At 43.4% G+C, this 17115-nt stretch overlaps 1 protein-coding gene and 1 pseudogene across 4 annotated transcripts in view; both read left to right on the top strand.

Moving 5' to 3' along the window:
• Positions 1 to 17115, top strand: part of LOC147096259 (butyrophilin-like protein 2) — a 397171-nt pseudogene that overhangs the window by 33579 nt on the left and 346477 nt on the right. The gene's annotated exons all lie outside the window — the stretch shown is intronic.
• LOC147096260 (butyrophilin subfamily 1 member A1-like) overlaps positions 1 to 17115 on the top strand; it is a 61976-nt gene that overhangs the window by 12967 nt on the left and 31894 nt on the right. For 2 of the 3 annotated variants that reach the window (XM_085975108.1, XM_085975111.1), the window contains 4 exons: positions 6700 to 6981; positions 11595 to 11714; positions 13908 to 13940; positions 15932 to 15958. In XM_085975108.1, the coding sequence (XP_085831234.1) occupies positions 6700 to 6981; positions 11595 to 11714; positions 13908 to 13940; positions 15932 to 15958 (462 nt within the window). The remainder of the gene's footprint in view (positions 1 to 6699; positions 6982 to 11594; positions 11715 to 13907; positions 13941 to 15931; positions 15959 to 17115) is intronic. The other variant, XM_085975109.1, reaches the window with a different exon arrangement.

Here is a 17115-nt window from a genome sequence, read left to right as displayed (position 1 = left end):
CCACATCATGCAAATTCCATACAATGTGGTTTTCACTAACCTGGCATAGTAAACACAGTCAAAGGATTTGAATACTGAAATACACTTCAATTCCAAACTGAAGTTCAGGTCAAACTCCTGCTACTTACAGCTGCCTTCTCACTCCACTGGCCTCTTGCACTTTGATTTGATCTCATTTGTATGCGAGCATGCACTGAGTGCGAGTCAGCAGAGAGTGCTGTGAGTTTGGGTAAGTGTGAGAGTTCTTTAATTGTTATTTCTCTTTAAATCATTCTTGATAAGATTACTTAAGCAGTTTAAGTAAAGGGGAAAAGTTAAATATTTGGGATTCTGTTGGTTTAAGAAGAGTAAAACAAGGTAACACTGCAGTAGGAGTAAATTGGCACAGCAGGCAGTGGAAACCAGTTTTCTAACCAATCAGCAGGGGTGACTCATTTGGCTGTAAACAAACAAACAGTATAAAAAGACCATTGCTAGTGCAAGCAAGCATTGAGTGCGAGTCAGCAGAGAGTGCTGTGAGTTTGGGTAAGTGTGAGTTAGGGTAAGTGGGGTGTTAGGTGCTCTTTTCAAACTTTAACTCTGTGGGTTGTAGTTAATAAGGCCTTTCTGGTGCAGAGTGACTGTTGGTAAACCATTTAACTGGTGTAATTAGAGGGATGGATTTAATTTAAATCCAATTAATTAAAGGGGATACTAGCATCTATAATCGGGCAGAGGGTGTCCATAACTAACAATAATTTTTTAAAATTAATTACATAGAATGGAGCAGGTGATGTGTTACTGTTGCGAGATGTGGGAGCCGGTAGACCCCATTGAGGCTCACGGTGATTACATCTGTGACAAGAGTCTGCTGCTACAGGAACTCCAGCTCCGTGTTGATGAGCTGGAGTCTGAGCTTCAGACACTGCGACACATCAGGGAGGGGGAGAAGTACCTGGACTCTGTGTATCAGGAGGTGGTCACACCTATGAAGATAATTAATTCAGATGTAGCCCATGGTCAGGGACAGGACGGTGTGACTACGAGTGAAGCAGGTACAGGGATCCAGGAGGTAGTGTTGGAGGAGCCGCAGCCCTTGCTCTTGTCCAACAGGTTCGAGGTTCTTACTCCCTGTGGGGATAGGAGCAGGGACTGCAGGGAGGATGAGCAATCTGGCCACAGCACCGTGGAACGGGGGGCCATTCAAGAGGGGGGAGTAAATAGAAATGATGTAGTGGTAGGGGATAGTATTATTAGGGGGATAGATAGAGTTCTCTGCAGCCAAGAGCGAGAGTCCCGAAGGCTGTGTTGCCTACCCGGTGCCAGGGTTAAGAACATCTCCTCTGGGCTGGAAAGAAACTTGCAGTGGGAGGGGGTGGATCCAGTTGTCGTGGTCCATGTTGGTACAAACGACGTAGATAGGACTAGGAAGCCGGTTCTGTTAAGGGAGTATGAGCAGCTAGAGGTCAAATTAAAAAACAGAACCTCAAGGGTAATAATCTGGATTATTACCTGAGCCACGAGCGAATTTGGCTAGGACAAATAAAATTAGAGAGTTAAATGCGTGGCTCAAAGACTGGTGTGGGAGAAATGGGTTTTGCTTCCTGGGACACTGGCACCAGTACTGGGGCAGGAGGGAGCTGTTCCGTTGGGACGGGCTTCACTTGGCCAGTGCTGGGACTAGAGTCCTGGTGGATCATATAACTAGGGCTGTAGAGAGGGCTTTAAACTAACTAGTGGGGGGGAGGTTCCTAGAGAGAAAATAATAAAAATGACAACAGAGAAGGTCATAGACTTTGGTAGCAGTGGGGAAATTAAAAACCAGAGCGTGTCAGGAAGGGGCAGAAGGTATGGAGTAAAAGGTAAAGTAATAAATAGGGCAAATGCAGGAACTAAGTGTCACAAAACATCTTTGAAAGTTCTCTATCTGAATGCACGTAGCATTCGTAACAAAATAGACAAATTAATGGCACAAATAACTACATATGGGTATGATCTTGTGGCCATTACAGAAACATGGCTGCAGGGTGACTGCCTGGGAATTAAACATACCAGGTTATTTAACGATCAGGAAGGACAGGCAGGAAGGAAGGGGAGGTGGGGTGGCTATGTTAATAAAGGAAGGAATCACTAATACAGAGAAATGATATTGGGTCAAAAGATCAGGATAATGAAACAATTTGGGTGGAGATAAGGAATAATAAGGGGAAAAAAACACTAGTGGGCGTAGTCTATAGGCCTCCGAACAGTTGCAACTCTGTTGGACGGAGTATCAATCAGGAAATAGTTGAAGCTTGTAATAAGGGAACATCTATAATTATGGGGGATTTTAACTATCATATTAATTGGACAAATCAAATTGGGCAGTGCTGCCTTGAGGATGAGTTCATTGAGTGTATTAGGGATGGGTTTCTTGAGCAGTATGTAACTGAACCGACCAGGGGGCAAGCAACCTTAGATCTGGTCCTGTGTAACGAGATAGGATTAATTAAAAATGTCCTAGTAAAGGATCCCCTTGGAATGAGTGACCATAACATGGTTGAATTCCATATTCAATTAGAGGGTGAGAAGGTTGGATCTCAAACAAGCGTGCTAAGCTTGAATAAAGGAGACTATGAAGGTATGAGAGCGGAATTGAGTAGAGTGGATTGGGAAAATAGATTAAAGGGTAAGACGATACATGATCAGTGGTGTACATTTAAGGAGTTATTTTACAACTTCCAAAAAAAATATATTCCACCGAGAAGAAAAGGGTGTAAAAGAAAAGACAGCCATCCGTGGCTAAGTAAAGAAATTAAGGATAGTATTCGACTAAAAACAAGGGCATATAAGGTAGCCAAATCTAGTGGGAGGATAGAGGATTGGGAAAACTTTAAAAGACAGCAAAAAATAACAAAAAGATTGATTAAGAAAGGGAAGATAGATTATGAAAGTAAATTAGCAAAAAATATAAAAACAGATAGTAAGAGTTTTTATAGTTATATAAAAAGAAAAAGGGTGGCTAAAGTAAATGTTGGTCCCTTAGAGGATGAGACCGGGAAATTAATGGTGGGAAATATGGAGATGGCAAAAACACTGAATGAATACTTTGTATCAGTCTTTACAGTAGAGGACACTAAGAATATCCCAACACTGGACAAACAGGGGGCTAAAGGGGGGGAGGAGCTAAACACGATCAAAATCACTAAGGAAGTGGTACTCGGTAAAATAATGGGACTCAAGGCGGATAAATCACCTGGACCTGATGGCTTACATCCTAGGGTCTTGAGGGAAGTGGCGGTAGAGATTGTGGCTGCATTGGTAATAATTTTCCAAAACTCCCTGGACTCAGCAAAGGTCCCGGCAGACTGGAAAACTGCTAATATAACACCCTTATTTAAAAAGGGCAGTAGACAGAAGGCTGGAAACTATAGACCGGTTAGCCTAACATCTGTGGTAGGTAAAATTTTGGAGTCCATTATTAAGGAGACAGTAACAGGACGTTTGGATAATCATAATTTAATAGGACAAAGTCAGCATGGTTTTATGAAGGGGAAGTCATGTTTGACAAATTTGCTGGAGTTCTTTGAGGAAGTAACATATAGGGTGGATAAAGGGGAACCAGTGGACGTAGTGTATTTAGACTTCCAAAAGGCATTTGACAAGGTGCCACACAAAAGATTATTGCTTAAGATAAAAAATCACGGGATTGGGGGTAATATTCTGGCATGGATAGAGGATTGGCTATCTAACAGAAGGCAGAGAGTTGGGATAAATGGTTCATTCTCAGACTGGCAATCAGTAACTAGTGGTGTTCCGCAGGGGTCAGTGCTGGGTCCCCAACTCTTTACAATCTATATTAACGATTTGGAGGAGGGGACCGAGTGTAACATATCAAAGTTTGCAGATGATACTAAGATGGGAGGGAAAGTAGTGAGTGAGGAGGACATAAAAAACCTGCAAGTGGACATAGACAGGCTAAGTAAGTGGGCAGAGATTTGGCAGATGGAATACAATACTGGAAAGTGTGAGGTTATGCACTTTGGCAGGAAAAATCGTAGAGCAAGTTATTATCTTAATGGCAAGAAACTGGAAAGTACTGAAGTACAAAGGGATCTGGGGGTCCTGGTGCACAAAACTCAAAAGGTTAGTATGCAGGTGCAGCAAGTGATTAAGAAGGCCAATGGAATGTTGGCTTTCATTGCTAGGGGGATAGAATATAAAAATAGGGAGGTATTGCTTCAGTTGTACAAGGTATTGGTGAGACCGCACCTGGAATACTGCATACAGTTTTGGTGTCCATACTTAAGAAAAGACATACTTGCTCTCGAGTCAGTACAAAGAAGGTTCACTCGGTTAATCCCGGGGATGAGGGGATGGACATATGAGGAGAGGTTGAGTAGATTGGGACTCTACTCATTGGAGTTCAGAAGAATGAGAGGCGACCTTATTGAAACATATAAGATTGTGAAGGGGTTGGATCGGGTGGATGCGGGAAGGATGTTCCCGATGATGGGTGAAACTAGAACTAGGGGGCATAGTCTTAGAATAAGGGGCTGCTCTTTCAAAACTGAGATGAGGAGGAACTACTTCACTCAGAGGGTGGTAGGTCCATGGAATATGCTGCCCCAAAAAGCTGTAGAAGCTACATCATTACATAAATTTAAAACAGAAATAGACAGTTTCCTAGGAGTAAAGGGAATTAAGGGTTACGGGGAGCGGGCAGGAATTTGGGCATGAGTCTAGGTTCGGATCGGTCATGGCCCTGTGGGTAGCGGAGCGGGCCCAGGGGCCGTGTAGCCTGATCCTGCTCCTATTTCGTGTGTCTAATTCTGTTAGATTCAGGAGATGGTTCTGTGATAGTAGATTGGCGGTTAGGATCAGATCAGCCATGATTTTATTGAATGGCGGAGCAGGCTCGAGGGGCCGATTGGCCTATTCCTGCTCCTATTTCTTATGTTCTTATGTATCGACTTAAATCCTCTGCAAACAACACCACATGCACATGCTTACTAGTTTGGTCTTGCCGCTTCAGGTTCAGTCTTGGTGTCGATTTCCTGTTCTGTCAACACATGTTTCCTTATCTTCTCTCAGCCAAATAACTCATCCTGTCGGCCTCTCTCAGCACCAAGTGTTTGTTAATTGTGAAGTACAGTCACTGTTGTGATGTCGGTCAATGTGGTCATAAGGAGATATTTGGACAGGTGACAAAAAAACTTGGTCAAAGAGGTAGGTTTTAAGGAGCAAGATCCCATGTATAGCAAGTAACCAGTTAATCCTTCTTTGAATGGTGTTGGCCAAACATCGGGAGAACGTTCAGCTCTTTGAATAGTGCCATTAGGTGTTGATCCTGAAAATGTGCAGGATGTGATCCTGACCATTACACTGGTCTTGTGTTCGAGGGTGCCCTCCAGCACTGACTCTGCTGATTTTGAGGGCCGAGTAGGTGGGCACCTCATTACTTGGGACTGACAGGTGCCCACGCTACTAGGGAAACATCTCAGGTTGCTGCCTGTCCCAGGCTGCTGGAAACTCTGGCGCTTAGCTGCCTTCTTGGAAACCCCATAGTTCTGCCCCTCATTCCCCTTTGTAAGAGGCCTGGACCCCCACCTCCTAGTGGGACCCACTCCTGCTCTTTTTGAGACCAACACACCTCATCTCTCAATTTCTCAGCCTCCAGTGTTACGCTTGGACCCTTCTGAGTGTGGCAGGGTGTGTATTGTGCTGCCTGACTGATCCACTGCGAACCCTGGTGACATTTCCAGGGTCATCCTTATGCAAATATTATTCAGGATTCCTGCCTGTGCTTGGGAGCTCGTCATGGGGGAGGAATTATGAGAAATGGCTGCTGCTGCAGGAGATGGATGCTTGCAGAATCTTTAAGGGACAGGCAGCCCCTGGGAGCTCAGCAGAATTTTTCCAGGCACCAATAAAATGACAAAATCTACCAATGTTGTACTGCCAATCAATCGTATCTGTATTCTTTTGCCATCCAGCTGTTTGTCTTCCTTATCAACACTGATAACTCTGTCTTAAATCCATCATTGCCAAAGTGGTAATGACGAAAAATGTGGTGCTTGATGGTCCTCTGACATACCACCTGATGAGAACATACCTGACTGATATCCCAAGAGGCCTGCTGGTTGGGCACCCCACAGCACTGCTACTGATGCAAGTGCCCAACCCTAATATATAAATAACTCCATGCCCAGGACTTGGAATGGGGTCATAGCAGGGAGAACATGACAGGCAGAAGTTTGAAAATCCATTGGCACCACCAGAATTATTATTCTAGGGTCTGTAAGTATCATCTGCCCCCCAGCGGTTGTATAATTAATCAGTAATATATGGATTTTTTTGTCTCTCCAGTTTCCCCCCTTCCTCTCCTCTTGAAAGTATTTATGCCTTGCTGGAGTACAATTCCATGGGTATCGGGTGCCCTCTGCTACCTCGTCTAAGTGGGAGCTAATTAGTCTGAACAACTGATTGACATTAATTATTTAATCATCACTATTCTATAAGGACATATCTTGAGAAGAAATTTACTTCATAATCCCATTAAAGTCATGTCATAACTAGGCTATGATTAGATATCTATCAATAACATTAAATGAATATTTCCCATAGGCTATAGAAAGTGTTCTTGGGACGTTTTACTGCAATAAGGTACCATATAAATACAAGTTGTTGTTGTTGTTCCTAACAGTTGTTATTTCTCAATCTGTTCACTGACTATTGCAGGTTTGGGGTGCGAGCCCTGGATTCAGATGAAGGGATATCATAAAAATGGAATTCAGCTTGTGTGCAAATCCAGTGGATGGTACCCTGAACCGGAGATACAGTGGATTAGTGGGGATGGACATAATTTAATACAGGCTGAAACACAATACCACCAGGACTCTAATGGTCTTGTAAATGTCCAGAGCAACATTGGAATAACAAGAGATTCAACAAACCGGTTCAAGTGTCTTATACGGAGCAAACTGTTGAAAACAGAACAAGAAGCAATTATTGGGATATCAGGTTTGTAAATTATAATGTTTAATCAGTAAAGGGAAAGCTGATTTAAAGTCTACCATAAATCAAACCATAAGACTAGCTGTTCCCCAAGGTGCCCCTGTATGATGGTCCATGAGGTGTTAATACACTGTTATCTTGCTTATCTCAAAACCGTTTGTCAACATCCTGCGTACATTTGAAAAAAAGTCCCAGTCCCAGTGCCTTCTCTGTATATTTAAATAAAAAACTTGCCATTTATGCCGACATTGACAAACTCTGGCCACTTAAGTTGACAAGTCTCTGACAGCATTAAAGGCTTACGTCATTTACCGCTTATCTTGACACCCGACCTAGACGAACAAACTCCTTCACCCTCTTGATTGACTTCTGCAAATTCAATGTAACAAAACTTGAAAGGTCCCCAAACAATGGTCCCCCTCTTTTTTTGGGTGCGTGTGGCCCATTCACAATTTCACACAGCTTAGCAGGAACATTGTCCCCAAAATGTTGGCATAAACAGATAGAACTGTATTGGAATTGATGATTGATTTACATGTACCTATAATAAACACTTATTTATGGAAGCAGTATGATCCTGGAGTACTGCCAGAAGTGTGGCGGGGTGAGACTTCGGGCCAACAGTCTGCCCCAGTACTGACACTGCCTCAAATCCCAGGGAAAGGCTCAATTGCATAAAGGGTGAGGTCCCCTCCAATGGGAGAGTAGCAATTTAGGAACTGAGTGCTGGAACATGAGAAAAGATGAGTTGGTTGAGAGGAATACTAGACATGTCCAGGATGCCAAGAATCAAAAACATAATACGAACATTACTCAGACAAGCAACAACACTTCTCCAAAAGATCCAAGAAGGAGGACTGTGATGGTTTGGGCACGTTTCATGAGTGGAAACAGCTAGAATACCTTTTGTGGCCCTGAATACAGAGGTACATGGAACAAGAAGCCCAGGAAGACCAAGGAAGTGCTGGATAGACAATGTCAAGAGTGCTCACTGCTGATCAGTTTGGGTTCCGCCAGGACCACTTGGCTCCAGACCTCATTACATCCTTGGTCCAAAATGGACAAAAGAGCTGAATTCCAGAGGTGAGGTGAGACTGACTGCCCTTGACATCAAGGCAGCATTTTGACTGAGTGTGGCATCAAGGAGCCCTAGTAAATTTCAAGTCAATGGGAATCATGGGGAAACCTCACCACTGGCTAGAGTCATATCTAGCACAAAGGAAGATGGTTGTGATTGTTGGAGGCCAATCATCTCAGCCCCAGGACATCGCTGCAGGATTTCCAACAAGAGGGAGTCTAATCACCCACCCCCCAAGCCCTTGACATACAACAACATTACCATTGCTGAATCCCCCATTCAACATCCTGGGGGTCACCATTGACCAGAATCTTAACTGAACCAGCCACAAATACTGTGGCTAAAAAAGCAGGTCTGAGGCTGGGTATTCTGCGCCGAGTGATTCACCTCCTAACACTTGCCTGGATGAGTGCAGCTCCAACAACACTCAAGAAGCTTGACACCATCCAGGACAAAGCAGCCCACTTGATTGGCACCACATCCACCACCTTAAACATTCACTCCCTCCACCACCGGCGTACCGTGGCTGCAGTGTGTACCATCTACAAGGTGCAACTCACCAAGGCTTCTTCGGCAGCACCTCCCAAACCCGCGACCTCTTCCATCTAGAAGGACAAAGGCAGCAGACGCATGAGAACACCACCACCTCCAAGTTTCCCTCCAAGTCACACACCATCCTGAATTAGAAGTATATCGTCGTTCTTTCATCGTCACTGGGTCAAAATCCTGGAACTCCCTACCTAACAGCACTGTGGGAGCACCTTCACCAGACGGACTGCAGCAATTCAAGAAGGCAGCTCACCACCACCTTCTCAAGGGCAATTAGGGATGGGCAATAAATGCTGGCCTTGCCAGCGACACCCAAATCCCATAAACGAATAAAAAAAATCACAGAAATTTAACGTGCAGGTACAACAAGCAATTAAGAAAGCAAATGGTATCTTAGCCTTTATCACAAAGGGATTGGTGTATAAGAGTAAAGAAGTCACTGCAAATATGTAGGGCCTTGGTGAGACCACACCTGGGGTACTGTGTACAGTATTGGTCGTCTTCCCTGAGGAAGGATATACTTGCTCGAGGGGCCAAATGGCCTACTCCTGCTCCTAGTGCAACAAAGGTTCACTAGACTGATTCCTGGGATGGGGGGATCGTCCTATGAGGAGAGATTGAGTAGACTAGGTCTATGTTCCCTAGAATTTGGGAGGTCATCTCATTGAAACATATAAATTCTTAAAGGGCCTCGCAGGGTAGATGCTGGGAGGATGTTTTCCCTGGCTGGGGAGCCTAGAACCAGGGGTCACAATCTCAGAATAAGGGGTTAGCCATTTAGGACTAAGATGAGGAGAAATTTCTTCACTCAAAGGGCTGTGAATCTTTGGAATTCTCTACCCCAGAGGGCTGTGGAGGCTCAGTTGTTGAGTATATTCAAGGCAGCGATCGAAATAATTTTGGATACTAAGGGAATCAAGGGATATGGGGATAGTAAGGGTAGGTGGAGTTGAGGTAGAAGATCAAGCATGATCTTACTGAATTTCAGAGCAGATTCAAGGGGCCAAATGGCCTATTCCTGCTCCTAGTTCTTATGTTCTATCATCCACTGTGACTGTGGTGCATCGACCCTCCTCCGTCTCTGCACAGCCTTTGACATAGTTGACCACACCATCCTCCTCCAACATCTTTCCTCCGTTGTCCAACTCAGTGGGATTTGCCCTCACTTAGTTCCACTCTTGTCTATCCAGTCTTGGCCAGAGCATCACTAGCAATGGCTTCTCTTCCCACCCCCGCACCATTACCGTGGCCTCCACATCTTTCTCATCTACATGCTGTGCTTTGGTGACATCATCTGAAGACTTGGGGTCAGCTTCCACATGTACGCTGACGACTATTTTGCCACCATCTGCCTCGACCAATGTTCCCACTAACGTATTTTCAATATACTGCGCATGTGCAGTTCTTGTATTAAAAATCCAGCAAGCCGACTGCGCGGGATCCCTGGAACATTGGTCTCGACCCCTCCATTACCTTTATGTTCTCAAACTGCTGGTCCGATATCCAGTCTTGGATGAAGCGTGATTTCCTCCAGTTAAACATTGGGAAGACTGAAGTCATATCTTCGGGCCCTGCCACAAACTCTACCCTCACCACTGATTCCATCCCCCTCCTCGGCTGTTGTTTTAAACTAAACCAGACTTTTCGCAATCTCTGTGTCCTATTCGACCCCAGGATGAGCTTTGGACCCCTTATCCTCTCCATCAGAAAGTCCACCTACTCCCACCTCCATAACATCACCTGCCCCTGCCTCAGCGCATCTGCTGCTGAAACCCTCATCCATGCTCTTTGTCACCTCCAGACCCAACTCTTCCAGTGCTCTCCTGGCCGGCCTCTCCTCCTCCACCCTCAGTAAATCTTAGCTCATCCCAAATCTGCTGCCTGTATACTGTCCCGCTCGCCTATCACCTCTGTCCTCGCTGACTTTCGTTGGTTCCCAGTCCCCAATGCCTCAGATTTAAAATTCTCATCTTCATGTTTAAATGCCTTAATAAACTCATCCCTCCTTCTCTTTCTAATCTCCAGCCCTACAGACCCCTCCGAACTTTCTGTTCTTCCTCTTTCATTTTGCACTTCCCTCCCTCTCTGCCCCACCATTGGCAGCTGTGCCTCAGCCATCTAGGCCCATGCTCTGGAATTCCTTACTTAAAGCCCTCTGCCTTTCCACCTTCCTCTCCTTCTTTAAGACCTTTCATAAAACCCTATTATATCCTTCTTTGGCTTCGCATCCATTTTTGTCTGATTATGAGGATTATGCTGATCGATTTAGATGAGGAAAGACCGGAGGAGGCTGGAGTGGAGCATAAATGCCGGCATGGACTGGTTGGGCCGAATGGCCTGTTTCTGTGCCGTATATCCGATGTAATCCTATGATTACGCCTCTGTGAAGCACTTTGCAAGTTGTTGCTGTTGAATGTGGCCTAGACAAATATAGTTTACAAACTTAGGCCCCAAAAATTTGCAGGGTGCCATATCTCAGTACGTGTTGTGATGCACCAGCCCCTCAGCTCTGCTGCTGATTACACCAAAATTCACAGCATTAGGGGGAGGTCCCACAATTTAAAGGGCTTTGGCCGGCTAGGGGCACATTTGGGGCACCCTGCCGGACAAAGAGGTTGGAAAGTGCGAGGGTGTTGGTCCCACCAGTCCCGAAATACAAGTGTTGGAGGACAGCTCAAAATATTTATTTGGCTGCGTGAATGCCAATTTTGGAGACCCTGCCCTTACAGAGGCAACCATAATATTAAACATCGGTGGCAATGTTTGAAGTGGGCAGAGGCTCCATCGCCAACAAGCCATTCAGCAAACTTCAGTGCTGGCATTTCTGGCTGTTCCAGCGGACTCCCGCTGAAGTTACGGCAGGGCTGGCGGAACAACCATGGGCTTTCCACCTCATGAACTTTTACTAATATTAGATATTCTTAAAAAACTATTTCCATTGCATGTGTTGTAGATAATATCATTATCTAATTCACTGGTGTTTACTTTGCAGATGATATCTTCCCTGCTTATCCTGACTGGCTCCTGCCATTGCTCCTGACTATTTGTCTTCTAATTACAGCTATTTCTGCTGTGATTTATTGGAATGTGAAGCAACATAGACGCATTAAAGGTAAATTCTCAATGTAACCGTGACAAAAGACAATATAGATACAGGCCTGGAAATCCCGTGGGGATTCTCCCAGTCTCCCGCTGTAACTTCGGTGGATAACCGGAGGAATCCCCGGAGAAACAGCATAAAAAAAGAAGTTTCACTAGATGTTCTGCCAATCTTCCATCGAAGTTAAGTTGGGAGACAAGAAGAACCCTGTGGAATTTCAGGACCACAGGATTATACCAGCGAAATGTGGAAACGAGACCAGGTTTATTTCAATATTAAATGTTGGGGGCGGTGGGTGGGGTGGGAGTGAACATCGAAGTGAAAAAGAAAGGAATAGTTGCAACTCCCACTTGGCTGCTGAATAGAGAACTCTTCTCAATTTTCAGTATTTTTAACAACTCTTTCACAGTTAGGTTACCTGTTGAATATTCTGTGATTATGGCCCTCTTACTGTAAATATGCCTTTAACATTTTCTTCAGCAAATGTGCAGCAAGAATAATCTGGAATAATATGAACCAATGGAGCTCTGTTTCACCTTTTTGCTGTTGTATTAATTCAGGAAATTATTATTATGTTTGCCTCTGTATCAAGAAGATAGGGTAGATATCCTGAGCCCTTGCCCACCTCAGCCAATATCAGAAAATCATTAAAGTAATAGATGGTAAATTTCAGGGTGAGGGTGCCCAGTTTCCTGATCAGCTCCAGAATTGGTGCACTGGAATATTGACTTGTTAAGAACCCAGATCACGTTCCTTCTTAATTAAATCAATGGGAAAGAATATCAGACGGAGTGTAAGCGGGGCTGCCGATTCGGTGCTGCCCAAGACCAATTTCACCCCCAGTATTTTAAATGTGACCAATTAAACAGTTAAAATGTACCTGTTTCAACTTGCAGTTATTTACCCTATAGATAAATTCAGTACTCAATTTACATTATTGATAACTGCTTTACTTCAATTAGATACTTGGGTAACAGTCGGTAATCATGGCCAAATCTTTTCCCTTTTCAACCTTTGCAAGCAAACTTTTAACTTATGTTGATTTTGCTTAAAACAACCCCACAATTGCACAACATATTATAAAATAAGATCTATTCATGTTTCCCATTGCTGTGTACTTTGCCGTACATTTATCTACATTAAAATCACTCCGACTTTGAATACTAATTATCTTACATTGTACCCATAGCTTGGCATCAGCAATGTTATATAATATTACATAAAGTGCCCTCTACATAGTTTCTGATTAGTGTAAAGAACAGGGAAACCAGAATGAACCCTTCCTAATTGTTACTTTTATTATTTTTGCTGTTACTTCATTAATCCTTTCTATTTACAAAGCTCCCAAAAATATTAACTAGCGGCTCATCTATTTTGTTGCTTATTTCCTTTTTGATTGTGCGGTGTATCACATTTGGTCCACGTGCCCTGTCTGCATTTGACTCTTTGGGTGTGGAATTTGTCCACACAGCCTTTGTAAGGATTGATATGGACATTGCATGTATCACATCTGCCATTTCCTGATACTCCATAATTTCTATTCACTTGTCCGTTACAGGACCCGTTTGGTGTTTAACATCTACTTCTATCATTTCACCAAAAGAGAGCCAAAGACATTCTTTAACTACCTATACTCTGCTTATTCTCATGTTATCCTCATCTGACTCTTTTGTGACTCCCAGTTCTCATTATGTTTAGTGACTCCCAGTTCCATTATGTTTTGCTTCCTGCTGCCTTCATTTTTTTTCAGGGTACTTGCCCTCCAATGAATGGCACACACCCTCTTCTTTCTGTAATCTTTTTGGTTCCATAACAGCTTATGTTTCTTTGTATCTTTTTCAAATAATTTAGCCACTATGGCTTGGGTGTGCGATTGGAAACTTTTCCTTTTATAAGGATATCCTTCCTTTCCACATCTCTTCAAGTAATTGTTGGCAAAAAATGTTCTGTTGTTTAATTTAATCTTCCACCTCCCACTTAATCCTCTGTAGAAATAAACCAGTTGCACAGTGTAGCACCACGTGAACCGTAGCACGATCTATCACTTAACACCTAAAGATGATAGAAGTGGATGTATGGTGTATTGGTGAAAGTGATTTTCATAGAAATAATTTGAATAGATATGATGATTTTTCAGTGAGAACATCTGATTAATTAAGTCATAGTTTCTAATATTCATTACAATGTTTTGTTGTATCTTTCCAGAACTAAAACTCCAGAAATCTATCATAGAACTTGGTAAGAGTCCAACATTGAAATATTCATTAACTACAAAGAATGTTGTTTTTTGGAGTAATTGCAAGTTTAATTAATTACATTTACATTTTTTATCTGTTAGGCTCAGTTATTTTTGCGCATTGATAGCATGGCTATACTTTAAAACAAAGACTCATAAACCGAACCCCTGCATATTCTTCATGCACAATTCACTGTACCAGGATATCTTGGAATAATCTTTGACATTTGATTTAAATACATTGGGAGGACTTTTCCAAAACCCTGTGCTGCCACAGGGGCCTCAAACAGCAGACGGACAGTCAGAAAACCTCAGCACGCTGCTTACCAGTGTCACATTTGTGTTTACCACACCGCAAATTCTTTTGAGCACTCAGACTTACATTGGTAATATAATTTGTACCAGCCCGTCGGCACATTATGCTGTACAAACACACCCACTAGAAACTAGATTGACCCAAAGTCGTTTCATATAGAACCATGATAGCTAGTAGAGGGAGGAGACTTGCCTCCCATTAATCTTGCCAGATATCGTTCCCAGGTCCCAGAGTTAAAAGGCTAGGAATAACCCACTGTACCAGTTAGACAGATCTTATGACAGGCCATAATATATTTTATACCTGGGATGGCAGGAATGACGTATGAGGAGAGATTGGGTCGATTGGGCTTATACTCGCTGGAGTTTGGAAGAATGAGAGGGGATCTCATTGAAACTTATAAAATTCTAACAGGACTGGACAGACTAGATGCAGGAAGAATGTTCCCGATGGTCTGGGAGTCCAGAACCAGGGGTCACAGTCTAAAGATAAGGGGTAGGCCATTTAGGACTGATGAGGAGGAATTTCTTCACCCAGAGAGTGGTGAACCTGTGGAATTCTCTACCACAGAAGGCAGTTGAGGCCAATTCATTAAATATATTCAAGAAGGAGTTAAATATATTTCTTAAGGCTAAAGAGATCAAGGGATATGGGAGAAAGCAGGGACAGGGTACTGAATTTGGATGATCAGCCATGATCTCATTGAATGGTGGAGCAGGCTCGAGGGGCCGAATGGTCTACTCCTGCTCCTATCTTACATGTTTCTATGTTATTATTGTATGCCTTTTGATTAAAACTTCCTTACAGCTGTACTCCATAGTTGCCTCAAAATATTTTCCGAATGTTTTGCTATATAAAAAGCAGATTATCTGGTCATGATCTCATTGCTGTTTTTGTGCGCTTGCTGTGTGCAAATTGCCTGCTGCGTTTCCTACATTACAACAATGACTATACTTCAAAAGAAAATACTTAACTGGCTGCAAAGCGCTTTGAAACATCCTGAGGTTGTGCAAGGCACTATATAAATACAAGTCTTTTTTTTCTTTTCATACCAGATGTGGTAGGTTCAATCCAAGGTCTGCGATGAGTTGACGATTTATTCTTGCTCCTTGGGCTAGGGAAGGAGATAACATCACGCAAGGGATCTGAATCAATTGCTATCCAATGAACCCTAATAGAAAGTGTGAGCATGCTGGACATTAAGTCAGGACAAGACTGGCTGTATGTGATGCATTCCATGATGGATTTGCCTGCCAACACTCAATGTCTAGGCTCGTACATGAGAAATGGTCACAAGTGAAATACTGGCTGCCCATAAAAATACACTTCAGCAAAAGTCAGCACCTTCAGGGTAGGAGAGAAAAAAAAAGGAGAGAAATAGAGAGATAAGAGTTGACAATAGACCGAGAAAGAACTTGCTTTTATCTAGCTCCTTATCATGTCCTTGGGACCTCCCCAGGCACATTACAACCAATGGATTACTTTTGAAATGTGGTCAGTGTTGTTAAGCGACTTTTATATTATCAGAAATGATTAACAATAGTGATTGGTTTTAAGTTGTTTGAAAAAGAGAGCTTAACGTTCAAGCCATTTTAAATGTGGGGAATGTGGTACTATTTGAATGTTTGATAATCAGATAAATAAAATGTATTTACTAAATTCCTTTTTATTTTGTAGGTCAGTGGAAACCTCTTGTTGAGTCGGGTATGGTATTCTCTTTTACACAAACTGTTGTATATAAATTCGCAGATCTCCCATGGTATTTCTCATTGTTATTCAGAACTGTGTTATGAATAGGGTGTTTGAATAGTACCACATTCCCCACATTTAAAATGGCTTGAACGTTAAGCTCTCTTTTTCAAACAACTTAAAACCAATCACTATTGTTAATCATTTCTGATAATATAAAAGTCGCTTAACAACACTGACCACATTTCAAAAGTAATCCATTGGTGACCGGGGACATTGACTTATTGGCATTGAGGGTCTCGCAAGGTTTGGGGGACACTGGGAAGAGTGCCTCGGGCAGCACTGGGATGCAGTCTCAGGATGCAGTACTTTGAAGGGGTTCCAGGGAGGGTTCTGAAAACATAGTGGCAGGTCATGGTATGTAGGATCAGGGAGCAGGGTCCTGGGATTTTGGAGAATTGGGGAGGGAAGTTTTGGTGTGTGGAGGCATGCTTTGCATTAAGAAGTTCTGGCTTTGCAGTCTCGGGATCTGTGAGCACCGAGAGGGAGTCCCAGGATCTGGGAGTGGGGGGAGAAGGGAAGTTGTAGAAAGGGGACATGGCATCCAGCAGGACTGAGGAGCAGGTTTAAGAGTGTTGGGAGTAGTCAGTGTCTGGTAGTATTGGGGATTGCTAGGATTTGACAGGCCCGGCTTCCCCCAATACTATCAGCCTTATATGGTGGGGGCTCAGGAGAATGGCCCACCATGTTCCGACCTGTTGACCTCCTTTACCTGTTGGCAACCATGTTGCACCCTCAGATAGCCCCCTACCCATTGATTGCCCCATCATCAGTGGTTCTTTTACCCATTTAAGGGTAAATTTTCTGCTTCATGCCCAGCAGGGAAATCCACTTCAAGATAGGGCTACAATATTGTAGTGTTGATTCTTCAACTCATCTGCCCTTCGAGCATTTCTCCTGCTAGGCGGGTGGGAGTGGTGCCTTTACTCTGTAGTGCAGCACTGATTAGGCAGATTTCCTGAGGGTGTTTATTGCATGACTCTCTGGATGGTGGACACTGCATTGTCTCTGGATGGTCTGCCACCTCCTGCTAAGCCCAGGCATGTCTTCATACAGGAGGGTATCCTGCCCTATCAAAGAGAGCAAAGTCTCCTTTGCTACAGATCCTACAA

The sequence above is a fragment of the Somniosus microcephalus genome, unplaced genomic scaffold (assembly GCF_052327205.1).
Source record: "Somniosus microcephalus isolate GS21.2 unplaced genomic scaffold, FLI_Smic_1.0 unresolved_chr1, whole genome shotgun sequence".
NCBI lineage: Eukaryota > Metazoa > Chordata > Chondrichthyes > Squaliformes > Somniosidae > Somniosus > Somniosus microcephalus.
The sequence above is the reverse complement of the archived record's forward strand: the minus strand, read 5'-3'. Positions and strand labels throughout refer to the sequence as shown.